This window comes from Lactuca serriola, chromosome 4 (genome assembly GCF_051521515.1).
Source record: "Lactuca serriola cultivar US96UC23 chromosome 4, Lser_US96UC23_V15, whole genome shotgun sequence".
NCBI lineage: Eukaryota > Viridiplantae > Streptophyta > Magnoliopsida > Asterales > Asteraceae > Lactuca > Lactuca serriola.
The window spans coordinates 302,741,605-302,758,939 of record NC_136411.1 but is presented as its reverse complement, the minus strand read 5'-3'; the positions used below and the strand labels follow the sequence as shown (position 1 = coordinate 302,758,939).

Here is a 17,335-nt window from a genome sequence, read left to right as displayed (position 1 = left end):
CTCATCCATAATCAAACATGCAAACTGAGGAAACCAATAGAAAAATCATGGTCGAACTTAAAAAACGTCTAGGCAAGGCTTAAGGAAAATTGCCAAAGACTTGCCAAGTGTACTATGGTCATATAACATACAACTCCCATGATAGACACAAACGAAAAACCATATATTGTTGAATATTGTTGTTAATCCAAAAAAAAATAAACACATTAAACCGATGATGTAAATCAAAACATTCAAAAGGTTCAGGTATTGCCTTTTCAACCCATATAATGTTTCAACATGTATATCATGCCTACTTTGAGTAGTTTTTAGATTAAGAGTGTTTTGTTTTAAAATAAAAACTTCAAACGAACTTTTTTTGTTTAATTTAAGCATTTTTAAAATACTAAAGCTTAAACTCCTAAAAGTTCTAAAAAACTGTCGCGTAACTTTTTAACTAATTTCCAGATTCTAATGCTCCTCTACATAAAGGAATGTTGGCAAGATAAAATTCACTATTAGATTTAAAAATATTTTCCCACAAATATAACAACCTAATTTCAAAATGAATATATGCAAAATTGAACATGTAATAATCAAATGTAAGCACACAAAATCTGCCCCTAGATTGAAACCTCAAAGGTCAGAAATCAGAATCACAAAACAAGTGATCAGACCCAAGAGTTTTCATCAAGGAGCATAACATAACATAACATACAACACGAAACACAAGGGATAAATATAATTTTTTTAAAACATATAATCCAAAAAAATAAGAAAAAAAAAACAACCATTCTATCCAACAAACGAAAACTAGCATTCAAAAAAGTCGTAATATCCTATATAATCTCCATGTTACTTTTTTATTAAGTTTTTTTCTTCTTTCAACTTTTTTTGTGCTTTTCGTTTTTCAATTTTTTTTTTCCTTTTTTTAATTTTTCAATTTTTTTTGTATTTCATGTTTTTACCTTTTCTCGAAACCACCAATTTCTCTATCTACCAGTAAATCCAGAATTCGTCACCTCTCTTCTCAAAAACATTGCTTCTTAGTTTAGTCTCGGTTGACTAGTCAAACTTGCTCAGCTTGTTGACCACCGACATGGTCAACTCCATCATCCAGTGTAACACTATGAAGCTGTGATACTAATTGATCTTGACTGCCCGACTGCCCGGCTGCCCGAGGGCTTGATAAGTTGGAGTAGTGGGCAGGTGTGTTTATTAGCCATTTCATCCAATCATTCCGCCTTCTTATTTTGTTTCCCTGTCATGCACAAGGGTAAAAAAGGAATAACTCAAAAATTGTACTGTGTTTAACATATATTGGATTAAAAAGTGGGACCAGTGTTAATGGGACAAAAGTTGATATTAACACAATGGTAAAAGGACAAAATTGTAATTTTGGTAGGGTAGATAGCTAAAAGGTGGGAGGGGGGCAAAATTGTAATTTTTGTCATACGCGCACCTGGACTTCCACTTTGGTTGAAGCTCTCATAGCATCTAGAATTAGCTGAATGTTATCTGTTAAATACAAAACCTGCAATCATGGAAAAAATGGTTATCTTTCTATTTAAAAATTCATGTACTTTTATAGTAAAAATGATATTCCAAAATAGTTACCTTTTTGAAGCCAGCTATTAAGCTTACAGGAACCCACCCTTGTTCATCCATGTTTTGCCTCAAATAAGTATCTTTAACTAAATTCTCATTGCTGCAAATCAACAATTAAGAATAAATTCATTTTTATAAAGAAAAAAAAAACTTTCAAATGACAAATTTATAAAAGACTTACCTGAAATAGTAATCAATTTGGGTCACTATTCTAGCATGCAAAGATGGATCTGGAACAGCAAAGAACATTGGAGGTGGAACTGGAGCAACAAGAGGCATAGCTCTCAGAGCATCTGGTGGAGGTGGTGGACCTTGTACATAGAACACAGGAGACATATCTGCAAAAAAGATTCACAAATTTGAAATCAGACAAAGTAGAATGATAAATAACTGTAGAAGATATTCCTACCATGATACATCATGTTGTTGCCAAAAGGGCGAACTGGAACAGACATTTGTGGAGAGATATATGGAGTGGAAGAATGTACAGAGGGTCGAATGTAACCCCTAGGGTAACCTCTCTGAGGCTGCATGTGGTTATCTCTTCCATTAAAGCTTCTACTGTGTTGATTCCATTCATGATTTCCACGATCTTGATCTCGCTTTCCACCATAATTGTGATGTTGTCCACTATTGCTTCTTCTGTAAGAGCTTCTTTGATGTTGGTGATCATTACCATTGTGTGATTGTGGCCCAAAGTTTCCTCTTGGTGACTCGATGTGTGTTGTTTTGTCTCTTGGAGAAGGGTCTGAAGCAGGAGTACCAGGTTTCCCGGATGTGTTATGGAGATTTTCTGTTCCCAAATCATGGTTTGTTGCTGATGTGTGAGAAAGAACACCATTAGCTGATGGATTTGAATTGGAACTCCCACCACCTCGCCTCATGGATCTCTGTCTTGCAGGAGCTACATGGTTTGGAGTTGAAGATGGATACGCGTTGTTTGCACTTGTGTGTTTATGTGATAATGGAGATGCATTTCCTGTCACCTATGATGTCATAAACATTATGTTCCCGTTTAAATATAAATAACTGTGAATGATTGAAAGTTGTACATTAATGGTATTCGTATTCTTACCTGTAATGTAGGCAGCAGTGGTGCATCTCCAAGTGCTTTTAAGGATTCCGATGAAGAAGATTTTGGGGAAGCCTTAGTGGATTCTCCGAGAGCAGGCCAAGAAACTGCACCCATTACAGGGCTCACAGCCTCAACAACACCGTTCGGTTTATTCCATACCGGTTTCTTAGATGCAACACCGCCGCTGTCAGAACCCGGACCATCAGTGCCGGAATCATCCGGAGAGCTTACTACATCCGGCACCATTGAAGGCGGACACCAATCCGAGGTAAAGTTACCTATTTTCTCCTCAACAGAAGATGAAAACGTCGGTGCTGGAGCAACAGAAACCGGCGCCGCGGAAACAGCATCCGGTACCATGACCGGCGAGCCCTGCACAATCGTACTCCACGGAGATGAAACCGTCTGTGAATGTCCCGGAGACCTAGGGTTTTTTATAACGCCGCCGCCGCTATCATCAGATTGAAAATTTGTAGCGGCCATAAAAAATTAGGGTTTGTTCGGATCAAAATAAGCAAACTCCAAAATTTTCTCACTTGTTTTGGAATAAATTAGGGTTTCAAGTCGACAAAGTGAGTAACGGTGAATACGAATAGAATCAAAACGTCAAAAACGAATAAAATAAGCTCTGATCGATAATCAATAAGATAAAGGAAGAGAAGTGAACCACAATCAACCGAGAATGCTATGGTAGCGTTTTGAGTTGAAAAGATTCTGGCTTCGACGGATCACCGAATGTTCCGATCGCCGTCACACACAGAGCACCGGCGGAGGGTGAAGTTCACATACACAAATAGAGACAGACCGAGCTGTATCTATCTCTGCCCTTTCTCTCTCCATGTTTCCTCTATATCTGTGCTGCGTATTTATGTCTAATGACGATAATGCCCTTTCCGTTGTGTACTGTGTAACTTCGCGTTGATTCAAAACGGTATCAGTGTGGTCCACATGGTAGTCGCACCGGGTGTTCAATAGTTGGCACGTGACCGAGCGTAGGTTGTTGTGAGCCTATTTACGGACCTTCCCATTTATTTATTTACCATTAAATTTGATGTAAATGCATATTTTTAGAATTGTTTTAGTCAAATATTTGTTAAGTTCGAGTTAGATGTCATTACATCATCATATACAAAAGTCTTTGCATTTACTTTTGCTAAATGTAACTGAATTTTGGGATATTCATAAAGGGGAGTATATCACTATATCTTATAATTTTAAACAATTCCACCGTTTTGCATTTTGTTCCCGAATTCAATTTAACAAAAGAAATAAAATGAAATAAATAGAAGTAAAAAAAAATAGTAAAAAATTATATTAATCAACTATTTTAAATAAATTATAAATTTTTATAGTAAAAACTCTGTTAATCACTATTTAGGAAGAACACGTGGATTAGATATAGTAACCTGAAATCGAATGGCATGAAGACTCCTCAACTCGATAGTTGTTTGCTAAACCAAATGAAGCAAATAGTCTTCGATCGATAATAGTTTGTGTCCTTGAAAGTGTGTATGAAATACACAGGACTTCGCATTAAAAAGCTTTTTGTGGCCTATCTTTGCTTGTTTCCTTATTTCTATCAAAATTTTAGTTTAGATTCTTAGTTGGCCTTTCTTTTCTTTTCTTTAGTAAATCACCTCTAAGTTCATGTATGTAACAACCCAAAAATTCAGATAAAAATTTTCATTTAATAATTAGAAATCTCAACCACATATGTTTTTCCAAAATTCCATTACATAAACACATTGTTCAAAAGATCAGAGTATCCAAACTGTAAGTGCGGAAATACTGGAGAGTGTCTGTTACGCCATCAATCCAGACCCTTGCCCTTAGAACCTGAAGTACCTGAAACACCCAACAAAATTGTAAGCATATGCTTAATGAGTTTCCCAAAATACACAGCGCATAATCACATAATGCAATGCGCACACACACACACACAGATATATATATATATATATATATATATATATATATATATATATATATATATATATATATATATATCGTCATGGTGACCAACATGATACTAGACACCTTAGTGGCTCCTTCTCATGAGTCCTAAACTCAACGATCTCCTCAGGAGTAGCAAACGACTCATTGATTTCCTTAAGCTCCTTATCGAGGACATATTCTTTGTCCTTATAACGAGTAACCATCCTGATGTTCCTAATCCAGTCATTAATGTCACAACTAGCAATTTTAGCTAGGGAATTCTATTCTCATGAAAACATCATCTATTGTAAGGCTTATACTCTAAGTAAATACCATACCCTATATTCAATCAATGTCATCCATTTGGATCCAAACTCTTGAATGAAGGTCAAAACCTAATACAATACATCTCATATGTTCATCTATGAGTTGAAAACCCTAGACATCCCGGTTCAAGTTCACTATGGACTAGAATTCTCTTATTGGGCCTAATGGACCAATAAACCTTCAACTTGAACTATTTTGGGCCTAAATACCCTAATTGGATTCTTAATGGACCCACACTCATAAAACTCAACCTTTTGGGCCATATGGGCCCTAAATGGTTCATTTTACCCTTAGCGGACCTAAAATGGACTAGTTATCTCTAACGGTGTAACACCCTAAAAATTCAAGCCAATTTAAACTTTTAAAAACATTTCAAATCCATTACTATTACAAACTTGTTTTCAAAATGTATCATATCATAGTATTCCAGAAACAAGTCATAAAAGGTGAGGAGCTATACGATCACGTCTTTGCCTTGCCACGATCCCCTTAAGTACCCGAAACAATAAACTTAAACTGTAAGCGAGTTACCCCCAAAATACCGATACACATACAGTCCCAATAAACATATCATATCAAACTGAAACAACGTGTAATGGTTGACAACTTTACAAGATGGACTACCCCTAGGCCCTCAGTATGAGTCTAGAATGCCTACCGGGCCCTCAGCTCGTATCTGGAATCCCATCGAGCCCTCAGTACGAGTCTGGAATGCCTACCGGGCCCTTAGCTTGTATCTGGAATGCTCCTGAGTCCTCATTATGAGTCTGGAATGCCTATCGGGCCCTCAGCTCATATCTGAAATACTCTAGGGTATCTTGGCTATCGCACGGAGCAGTACCACCTCAACCCATCCCACATAACATGTCGACATGTAACAGATAAATGCACATACAGGTAATCAATCAGTATCACAGGTAGTCCCACCGACCTACCAAACTAGCATAACAGCTGGCATACATTACTAACTCAACTCAACATATCAGTAACTAGTAAGATATCGAATCCAATGGGTCGGCCTTGGTGTTTTAGACCCCTTAGTATAGTGAGGATAACTTACCTTGCAACTACTAAACCGGACCACGAAAGCACAATCCTGAAGCACTGCCCCAAACTCCAACACCTATAGCCATCAATGATCCATTGACATAAATATCCAAAATTACCATAATACCCCTGAAGGTCAAACAGGTCAAAGTCAAAGTCCTAGCCAAAGTCAACCTTCCCGATTGACTCTACTCACCACGGATTGCAGATCAGGATCTGAAGTCATACGCAAAATAGTTATTAGACTTATCCAAGTGGGAGACTGTTGGATTAGTGTCTAAGTCCATAACTATTTTGGTATGTACTTGACCCGATGGTGCATGGTCCTTTTGGGTTGCCTTCACCAAAGCAACTTGATAGGATGAATTATGGAGAGAAAGGATTAAATATGATTTATTAAAATATTATGGGAATAATATATTAAAGGAGAAATCATATTGTTTAATTAATATTAGTCAATAATTAATTGGTAATTAGTTTTGTGACTAAAAGAGATTAATTAAACTTAAGGGATTGGAATTGTAATTATAAGATAATTATAATTTGGGCCATGGATTGCCTTGTATCAAGGGTTGGACGAATTCTATGGGGAAGCCCATAAAGAAATCGTCCAAGGGCTTGATAAAAGGAGTCTATGGGTTGCTTAGGGCTTAAGCATCCAATTAGGGTTTCCTTGTTAGATAACCCTAATAGCCCAACTATATAAAGACCCCTTAAGCCTCAAAAACGTGGCTAAGCTTCTTGTTAGGGTTTCATACGTTTTTGAGCAGATTCCAACCTCTCTCCTCTTCATCCTTTTGCTTATGGTGTTTGTGAACCATTAGAGGAGTGACACTTGTGACTCTAAGCCTTCCAAAGTCAAATCAAGGAGATTTGGGATTGTTATTGCTACATAACAATCAAGGTAACATTATAAACTCATTATTATGTTAATATGATTACTTGCATGCTAGAATTAGGGTTTATAGTCTTGGATTCAAAGCATGTACAATAGAGAAACCTAGATCCAAGCTTTAGGGTTTGTATGAGCACATAGGATGTCTTATGACTAAAACCCATCAATAAAGAATGCCGAAATCCGAGTTATAACGAAGAAGTTATGACATGTCGAAGTTTCGCGACAAAACCGGCAACGCTGAATGACGTAAAAAGTGAAATTTATGTTCAAGCGATATTTAGCCTTAGTGATCTAAACTAAAGTCGTATAGTTCGTTAAACCAAGAGCGTGCATAATAAAGAATGCCCAAATCCGACTTCGTATGAGGAAGTTATGATTTTTCTAAGTTTCGACTTAGCAGTATGCAGCCCGAATACTCAATTTGAGGCCGAAACAATCTAAACAAAAATTGAAGATCTCGTTAATTGTAGTGAAACGATGAAAAGACAGACGAAAACAAACATCAGATGAAGAAGTTATGAATTTATAACGGAGTTGTCTTGTCCCGGCCTAATAAAAATAAATAATAAAAATAAAAGTCAAAACTAGACGACAGAGTCTAAACGAAAGTTGTAGAGCGTAGTCTCACCTACGCGTAGATGTAAATAACGTCGAAAACGGAGTTCGTATGAAGAAGATATGAATTTTTGAAGTTTATTAAATAATTAAAATATAAATTTAAATATTAAACCCGATATTATCCGAAGGGGAGTCACCAGACTTATCCAGGTTACACCCAGCGTACCCCGATGCATGCACCACCTCGGACTCGAGTGCTCCGATGACGCATGTAGTGATGATCTGAGGCAGTACGCCCCGCGTAGAGTATTACGCCCATCGTAATGCGAGGCCTCAGCCTACTATAAAAGGATGTCGAGGGCAGCCGATTCTTTTGCTAATTTCTTCCCTTTCTCTCACGTTTTTGCATCGTTTTTCGTGCAAGAATTATCCCGAAGCCCCGGTATCATTCCCGAGCCCCGAAGCAAGTCCCGAAGCCCCGAAGATCCCGAGAAGTGCAATTCCCAAGCCAAAGCTCTGCCCGCGAGGAGTCCATTTTTTGTGAATATCTTCCAGATCTACCGAAGAATACTACTTTTACAAGCCGTAGTGCTGTCCGATCATCTTCTGATCAAGTGAGTGTGTGGTTACTTTCTTCTAACGCATAATTATGAAGTATTTTATACGAAATACGTGTAATGTGTATATTTTGTTGTTATATGTGTGAATGTATATTCACTTTCTTCTATCTCATAGATATGATTTATTCTCTATGAAATACGTGTTATGTGTATGTGTCTCATCTGCTGTTTGGAATATGTATTGAAGGAGAATGCTATATCGGTTTTAAACTATGTATAAAAATATATATTTTTATCTACTAATATGTCGGGTAGAACATGGGTAGATAGTTGTGTGATAAACAGATGAGAGGCCTCAATGTTGTTTTTGATTTAGTCATCTAGCGGAGTTTAGATGACGACCACAGACTTTTCTCGACAGTCCTGTGGAACGCTAGCAGGTTCGCCACCTGTAGGTGTTAATGAACTTGGGTGTTCATTCGCTGTACTCCATCCCCCTCATGGTTGTCTTATTTGACATATATTGCCGGGAAACCCCCGAATGCATGTGTTGTCGCCCCGATGAAATATTCTTAGACTAGGTCCCTTGTGTTAGTTATTTTAGGGACGTAAAGTGAGAATTACGGGAATTAGTAATTGGGTTATTGTTGGTTGGTGGAATTCAATATAATTATTTATTGTGGGTTGAAAACCCTATATGCTCACCAGGCTCCCAAGCCTGACCCACTCAGTTTATATGTATTACAGGAAGTGGCGCAAGGGCATAAGATGGATGAATCATCAAGTTGTTTTGTTTACAAGTTTGTATATGTATATATTTGATGAATGACTTGTAATGTTATCGTTTATGTTTTATGGTCTGCATCGGAACATGACATCCCGAGTTTTGATTATATAATGAAAATACATTTCTTTATGAAATGCTTTGGTAAATATTATTTTATCATACTTTGTTTTTGGGAACAAATTCCGCAACTCTTTCAAATCAAAAGGATTTACTTTGAAATTATTTTAAAAGCATAAATGAAACCGGTCTTTTCTGGCCGTGATTTTGGGGATGTCACATACTTAGTATTTATCATTAATACTTTTAATGAAGGGAGAATTTATAGTCTTTTTCCTACCCGTTCGGCTAACGACTCTCCACCAGTCAAGGAAGCGGTGGGTGAGAGTGGACACCCATTAAACTGCCATTTTATAGGCAGTAACCTTATACCCCCCTTATAGACCGGCTTCGTGAATAAGGCCTACTAACAGTAAGACTGACTTGCTCTTATACATATATATATATATATATATATATATATATATATATATATATATATATATATTATTAACTTATAATATTATAAGGTATAAGGGTTGAATTTTAACTTTTAAAATTCTAAGGGCTAAACTTGGAATTAAAGTACTCATAAGAAAAAAAAATTCAAATTCCAAAACTTAAGGGCAATTTTTGTAACTTTCAAAACTTTTATATTCCATAACTTATGTGTTTAAAGTAGTTTTAATTAAAAAACTCTTCAAGTTCCATAACTTGAAGACAAGTCATGGAAGACTTTAAACTAATTAAGAAAGTGAGTCTTCATAAATCATAACTTATGGAAGCTTTATGAGTTTAACTAAGGTTACACATATTTTATTTAATAATGAAGAGACTCTTGAACCTCCACAACTTGAGGACAAGTTATGGAGTCATAAAACCATTTAATGAGAACAAGACTCTTCATTTTTGTAACTTATGATAATTTTTATGAGTTTTAAGAAACTTAAATATAACTTTTCATGTAACTTGAGAACAAGTTACACAAACACATTTTAGAATCAACTTTTAGATTAAAATGGATTGAAAACAACTATTCAATTAACTTTTCTATTAATCTAAGTAACTCATATGAACAAAGATAATTCACAATAAACTTTTCCATGTAATTAGCAATACTCTTAAACTAATACAAAACATGAATCTATTGACAATTATTTTTGAAATTGGATTAGCATGAACATTACAACATCAAAAATAGCTTTATAAGTTCAAAAACAACTTAGGGTAATGTTCCTAGTCCATTTCTAGCCAAAACAATCGAATATATGTTGTCTGGTGGTCCAACTCGTCGAGTGCATGAACCAACTCGGTGTGTTGGATCGTTTTGAACATTTTTAAGGCGTGGACTCGTCGAGTCCCCTAATGGACTCGCCGACTCCGTTGTCCAGACAGCAAAAAACTTCGATTTTTAAGCAGTTTTTGCAAGTGTAACAAGAAAACAAGCCTAGACTCTGATACCACTGTTGGGTTTTGAGCATTCTAACACTCCTATGGTGTACATGCAACCCTATAAACCTTGGATCTATGTTTTCTTTATTATACATGCAAATAAGAACCTTCCAAGGCTTTAATCCTAACTAGCATATTATGAAGCTCTTATACTACAAAGTACTAGTTAGATGACATACCTTTTGATGTAGCTTGATGTCTTCAAGATTTAAGAGTTTAACCCCAATAGTGTGGAAGCCTCAAGTGGAATAAAAAATCACCAAAACACCTTGGAAGAATCTAAGAATAAGAATATTTTGGTTCTCTCTAGTGAAATCGGCTAGCCCTCTTAGTGTACCCACACTAGTGCCAATTTCACCAACCAAGGACATCTTTACATAGTGTGGAGACTAGGGTTAAACCCATGACCTTTCATTTCATATGATCCATGGGTTAAACACTCCATGGACTATCCATGAAAGCTTAGCCCACCTTAAATGAACTTGGCCCATTCCACACACACACACACACACACACACACACATATATATATATATATATATATATATATATATATATATATATATATATAAGAGTCCATATTTAATTAGTTCATTTTTATCACTTAATTAATTCTAAATTAAGTCTTGATCAATACTAATTAAATAATATGATTCCATATTAATATATTAGAACTTATAATATATTAATATAAATCATAAATATACTATTCTCAAAAGACTATCCATATAAATTATGCCGGTGAAGTGTAACCCAAATTGACCATGCCGGGTCGGGTCAAGTACATACCAAATATAGTTATGGACTTAGACATTAATCCAACATATACGACAGAGGAGGTGGTTAGATTTGGTAAAAGACTATAATTGTGAGATTTTTTATCACCCTGGGAAGGCCAATGTGGCGGCCGATGCTTTAAGCCATAAGGCGGTGTGCTCATCGATCCGAGATATTTGTTTGAGGATAACTGTTACTCCACCCTTGATTGATTTGATCAAGGAGGCACAGGTAAAAAGGATTGAAAAAGGAAAATTGGAAAACTGATCGGATTAGAGGGCATAATCCTTTGTTAGTTAGACACAGTCGGGGGTTATTAACCCAGTGTAGTAGGGTCTGGGTTCCGATATCAGGTGGGGTGAGACAGAGGCTTTTGGAGGAGGCGCATAAATCAAAGTTTTCTATCCACCCGAGGGCCACAAAGATGTACCGAGATTTGAGGTTGAGTTACTAGTGGCTCTGCATGAAAAAGGGAAGTTGCTTGGTTTGTTAGGCGGTGTTTGACTTGTAAGAAGGTCAAAGCCGAATATCATAGACCTCACGGAAAGTTGCAGCTGTTACCCATCCCTAAATGGAAATAGGAGGAGATCACTATGGACTTCATCACCAAATTTCCTAGGAAGGCGCGAGGTGTTGAATCTATTTGGGTCATTATGGACAGGTTGACCAAGAGTCGTATATTTTATTTTGATTGTCGAGAGTATATCCACAGAAAAGTTAGAGGATATCTATGTTCAGGAACTGGTAGTTAGGCAGAGGATGCCGGTATTTATGGTCTCGCACTGCAATGTTCATTTCACCTTCAGATTTTGGAGGAAGTTCCATGAGGATTTAGGCACTCAGTTTCATTTTAGTACCGCATACCACCCCCAGACCGACCTTCCACTGGCATAGTTCTCTTATAACAACAGTTATAATGCTAGTATTGATCGACCATCATTCGAGATGTTGTATGGAAGGAGGTTTAGGACCCTAGATTTTTAGGGAGAGGTCACACATCGGGTCATGGGAAGCACTGAGGTAGTGCTTAATAGCACCGAGTTGATCCAACAAGTGCGTGACAGGTTGCAGGTCACACAGAGTCGCCAAAAGAGTTACACAGACTCATGTCTTTCTGACCTCGAGTTTCAGGTTGGAGACTGTGTTTCTGAATGTTTCACCTTGTAAATGTGTCATCGATTTCGGAAGAGGGGAAACCTGGGTCCCGATTTATTGGTCCATTAAGGATATTTGCATGTGTTGGCAGGGTTACATACTAGTTGGATCTTCCCGGTGAGCCCAGTCAGATCCGTAACACTTTCAAGTGGGGGAGAACTGTAACACCCATATCAGGTGCACAATATCTTCCATATTGTAGGTTAAAAAGTTTCCTTTTTCCCTTCTCACAAATTGAGGGATGCCTTCTCATGTCGTGAAGAGTAAATCGGACCCATGCATCATTTTAAGGCTCACGACGTGACGACGACTGATGACCAAAAACCTGAAGTTTTCGGTATTTAAAGGAATGAGAGGATTAGGCTTTCTCATCCTCAGCCTCCCTCATTCTCTAGACCTCCAGAAACCCTAATACCCCCTCCTTAAGATCCTTTGGGTGCATTTCTAGCTTGTGGGAAGAAGAAAACAAGAAGAATGAAGTGCTCTAGTGTGGGTGTGGGAAAAGAATCAACATCATCATCAACTTTTCCTACTTTTGGACCCTTATAAGTATCAAAGGCTCTAACTTTATTGCTTATCATGGATAGATCTTGAGTTTTGTCCATTTTATTGATGTTATTGCATGATTGAGTGGAGAAGATCAATAAAGTTGGCAACTTTATGGATTCTAAGAGTCCCAAGAGCATTATATCTGGGAGTTGGTATAGATTTGAGGCATGCATGCAAGTTTAAAGCTCATTTGTTCCCTTTTTGACCTAGAAAATGGATGATCATGTTTGGTGCATGCATGGCCATAAAGGAAATTTTTTTATGGACCTTCGGGGTCCCATTTAGCTTTTGGATGAAGTGGAATTGAAGACTTAATGGATTAAGGACTTAAAATGGTGACCCTTAGCCTCAGACAATGTTCACGACGTGAGGTGTAAGATCCCACAACGTGAGAATCAGAGTAGTCCCATTTCTATTAGAACCCTTCGATCTCACGATGTGAGAATGGGTGCTCACGTCGTGATTCAATCTTGGGTGGTTTTTTGGCTGAGTCAACCAGTTTGGGTTGAGTCAAGTGGGGAATCAGATCGGGTTCGCTACCATGACGTGACCAATGTCTGGTTACGACGTAAGGATAGTTGACTTTGACTTTGACGAAGTTTGAGCTTAAGGGGATTTTGGGATTTTGATGGAAATTGGTCATCTGGTAGGAATAGGTTTCGATTAGAGAGCTGAGACTCGGAGTCAAGACCTCATCAACTTCTGTTCTGCTTGCGAGGTAAGTTTTCCTCACCGTACTTTTGGGGTCGAAGGCACCAAGGTCGGCTTATTACTTATCATGTGGAATGATAATTGTCTATGTGGTTGCTTGTCTGAAAGACCTCGGGGGTAGCCCGTGTCACTTGTATGTAAGACCATGAGGGTAGCCCATGGCATGGAAGACCATGGGGGTAACCCATGACATTTCAAGGGAAAAGACAATGGGGGTAGCCCATGAAAACTGTTTGAATGTTATGTGGTATTTTGGGGAAAACTCATTAAGCTTTTGCTTACAATTTGTATTGTGGTCTCAGGTACTTCCGGTACTAAAGGGAAGAGCCCGACTTGATGGCGCATCATTCACTCTCCACTATTTTCCACACTTACTGATGTTGTTACTCTGATTATTTGACATGCTTATTTTGTAATGGATTTTGGAAACAAATTATGGCTGTAATTCTTAATTGAAAATGAATTTTTTTTCCTGTTTTTGGGCTGTTACATGAAAGAAAAAAGGTTTTATCCCATAACAAGTTAATAAGAACATAAAAACATCAAAAACGAATTGCTAAACACGATCATAAAGCAAACTGAAGTGAAGTACTAAAGCTCCTAGCTTCTGATTATTCAAATCTTCCATCAAAAGTGCTTCTCCAACCTTGAAATCAAACCCAAAAGAGTCTCTTGATGAATATTATTCATAGGATTTTCTGGTATATGTTCCACACCAAATTACGATAAAAAGGTCGAGTATTTATAGAAATAACGAAGAGGCGTTGTGTAGAGGGCTTTGTCTCGTTGCGTTCTTATGAGCTTATGTGTTGAAATGGAAATCTTTAGCTGGGACGTGGCACATGCTTGAGGTCAACGCAGTGTCTTTTTTGATTTATGGCAACTTTTCGAATTTGGTCCTTATCAACTCCATTTTTGTCCTAATCATTTCCTTTTTCTCTTAGCCACATATCTATATGTATTTATCCATTTCAAAGCACTATCAATATATTCAATATATTAAGATAATTTCCCAAAATAAATTTACAAATAAGGTCGTATCAAATTACCCCATATTTGTTTTTTGTTTGTCCCCAAACAAATTAAAATTATTTAATGTAACAATTGCAATTCAACTGCAATATCATAACACCAAAATTATATAAAATAATTAGATTCAAATCTACCAATTATAGCTAGCTTCAATGCATATATGTGTGTCCATTCCTAAATACTTTTCAAGTTCTAAATACCGATATTCCTCATAAAATCTTTATTCGGATAAACGAAAAAAATGTTAAATAATTATGATTAAATAACGTAAATGAACCAAATATTAAAATGTTAAAAAAAAAAAAACAAAACAAAACGGCAACAAATTTTTTTTAAAAAAAACAAGATTAAACATACATTCAAATAAAACAAAAAGAAGGATTTTTTTTTTCATTAGAAAAACAATAATAAGTAAATAAATTATATTATGATTTAAAATAACTTAAGATAATTGACTGAAATGAAATTAATATATATATATATATATATATATATATATATATATATATATATATATATATATATATATACTTTAATTTTTTCTGGTGCCTTCTAAATCAAAATCGCACCCTTCTATAGACTCCACGTCATCTATTTTTGGACAGACGCAATGTTCCATAATTTCGATTAACACTCTTCTTTCTCCCTCTTCGAAACTATCCGACACACATATTCAACACTTTGGAGAATCGTTACCTTGATGTTTCAGCCATTTGAAACCGCCCCATTCCACCGTTTCCCTCCGCCGAAAACCATCATCCCCGTATAATAAATCCCAAACCTTTATTCTAACCCATGGAGGGTGAAAAGCGAGAGCTACAGAAAGTGATGTCTGGTCAACCAGTTTATTTTTCGGGGACTGGTCCCCGTTTTCTCTATCTAATCCCCATCGATCGTCTGAATCCTTTTTATTCATTCGATACCATCACCACGACCCATTTCCCGATTAATCATCGTTAGCATCATAATTCGTCAAATCGATCTAAATGCTTAAGTTTCTTCTTCTCAATTTCAATCGCCAACACCAATATCTATGCCTATTTTATTTGAATTTCTGGTGGAAGAGAACAACAAGCGTCAGTGGTGTCGATCAGTGGCTTTGAGTATATCGTTGAATCAATTTACAGCGATGAAGACTTTCAAAGTCGTTCCTTAGGGTGCCTATGTTCGATTCGGGTATGTATAATTACACATTAATATCTACAGAACCCTAATTTGATTTTAATTTTAATTTCGAATTTTTTTATTGTTGTTTAGGATTAATCCAAGATTGGATGTTAAAACCCTAAATTATCCGATGGATATCAAATTGTGAATACCAATGTAGAGAACTCTGATTTAGGCTTACTGACTTTCTACCGTTAACACCAAGCAAGCATCCTTGGTTGCACTACTAGGAAAAGATTCCTACAAATAAGGGAACATAAACATGCTACTGTAACTCTGGAAATCTTTCTCCTTTGCAAGTACTAAGTGGACAAGTTTATATTGAAAATTTTAAGCATTAATGTCATAATAACATTTTTACTGATTTCACAGGCTTCAAGGAAGGTTGTTTGTTATCGTTGGTTTGTTTCCTTTTATTTTTCCTGTGTGACCTAATTGTCATTAGTTTCATGAACTTTCTCTATTTGATTTTTACAAAATTCTGAACATGATGCAATAAAAATAATTGGGACATGTTGTGATGTTGGACCATAAAGGCAAAAATCTATCTTTTTTTTTAAAATGATTCAAGCTTATCCCAACATTTATGGTCCTTCACAGGATCTCCCATATGGGAACCACAGACGATGCCACACCATTATTTTGTATCTTTCTACTTTCTAGGTTACAAGCTGTCCACATCAGTAAAAGAAAATGTAAATTGGCTGCTATTGTGATTAGATAGTGAGTTAGGTTGCCTATATTGGTTAAAACAAGTAAATATGTTGCTATTTTTATTGGTTTCAGATTGCAAGTTGTCCATATTGGTAAAGAATGTGAGTTGGTACCTATATAAGTATAAACAGGTAAATGTGTTGTTATTTGTTTGTTTTCAGGTTACAAATTGTCTATAATGGACTAATGGCCACTACTTTGACTCCTTTACCAATATGGGAAATTTTACGCCGTTATTTTTGAAGAATGACAATTTTTTGTCCGTAGAGGTTGAAAAGGGAAACATTCTTTATATGAGATTCAAGGGGAAAATTTAATCTATTTATAGTTTATGCCCTTTTCTTTTCAAAAATGATCAAATTTGGAAACTATTTGTATTTATATTTCCATAATTATGAAAAACCACCCATTCATGTAAATGATATGATTTCTACTTTTCAAAAATTGATATATGTATGTTAATGTCAAAAAAAAAAAAAAAATAAGAAGCTTCTAGATATCAGTAGAAGATAGGGATTTCTTGCTTAAGTTTGGTTAAAGTTTGGCATTTTCTTGATTATTCACTTAATAATTATTGTTTCATTCTTTCTTTCACATGTAACTGATCTGTTTAGTATAGAGGGTCATGTTCATTGGACTGATGCAACTGATAGTACTTTTGGTTTTTTAAGAAAAATATTATTTCCCATGAAACTCAATCTTACTGTATTCAATGCAAAATGATATATTATGCATGTTTTTTGTGATAAAAAGGCAAAATTAATGTCAAACTCAAAGATTCTCTTAAACAATCATTTGAGAAAAAATCGACATTACATACCTTATAAAACACCATAAAGTATATGTATATTGTTAGTTCTAATATACTTTAAGATATTTTATAAGTTCTTTGATGCCAAAGTTTTCTATTATGTTTTTTACGCAACATATTTGTGTTAATGCAATGAAGAGAATGGTTGGTGTTTGTT

The 17,335-nt window shown here is 36.0% G+C and overlaps 1 protein-coding gene across 2 annotated transcripts; it reads right to left on the bottom strand.

The window, feature by feature from the left end:
• Window positions 1-551: 551 nt before the first annotated feature.
• Window positions 552-3,520, bottom strand: LOC145097234 (la-related protein 1C-like). Of its 2 annotated transcripts, XM_079034759.1 has the most exons (7): window positions 3,330-3,519; window positions 2,663-3,113; window positions 1,997-2,573; window positions 1,769-1,925; window positions 1,597-1,687; window positions 1,442-1,513; window positions 552-1,240 (listed from the first exon to the last, which is right to left on the bottom strand). In XM_079034759.1, the coding sequence occupies exons 2-7, from the start codon at window positions 3,020-3,022 to the stop codon at window positions 1,049-1,051; spliced, it is 1,449 nt and encodes a 482-aa protein (XP_078890885.1). In that variant the 5' UTR covers window positions 3,023-3,113; window positions 3,330-3,519; the 3' UTR covers window positions 552-1,048. The 2 variants fall into 2 exon arrangements, with proteins under 2 accessions (XP_078890885.1, XP_078890884.1); XM_079034758.1 differs by having other exon boundaries at window positions 2,663-3,520.
• Window positions 3,521-17,335: the final 13,815 nt, after the last annotated feature.

Coding starts and splice junctions, on each gene's coding strand:
- LOC145097234 (XM_079034758.1), bottom strand. CDS start 3,145: ATGGCCGCTACAAATTTTCAATCTGATGATAGCGGCGGCGGCGTTATA. Junction 1,926..1,996: donor CAACAACATGATGTATCATG/GTAGGAATATCT, acceptor TCTTTTTTGCAG/ATATGTCTCCTGTGTTCTAT. Junction 1,688..1,768: donor CAAATTGATTACTATTTCAG/GTAAGTCTTTTA, acceptor GTTGATTTGCAG/CAATGAGAATTTAGTTAAAG.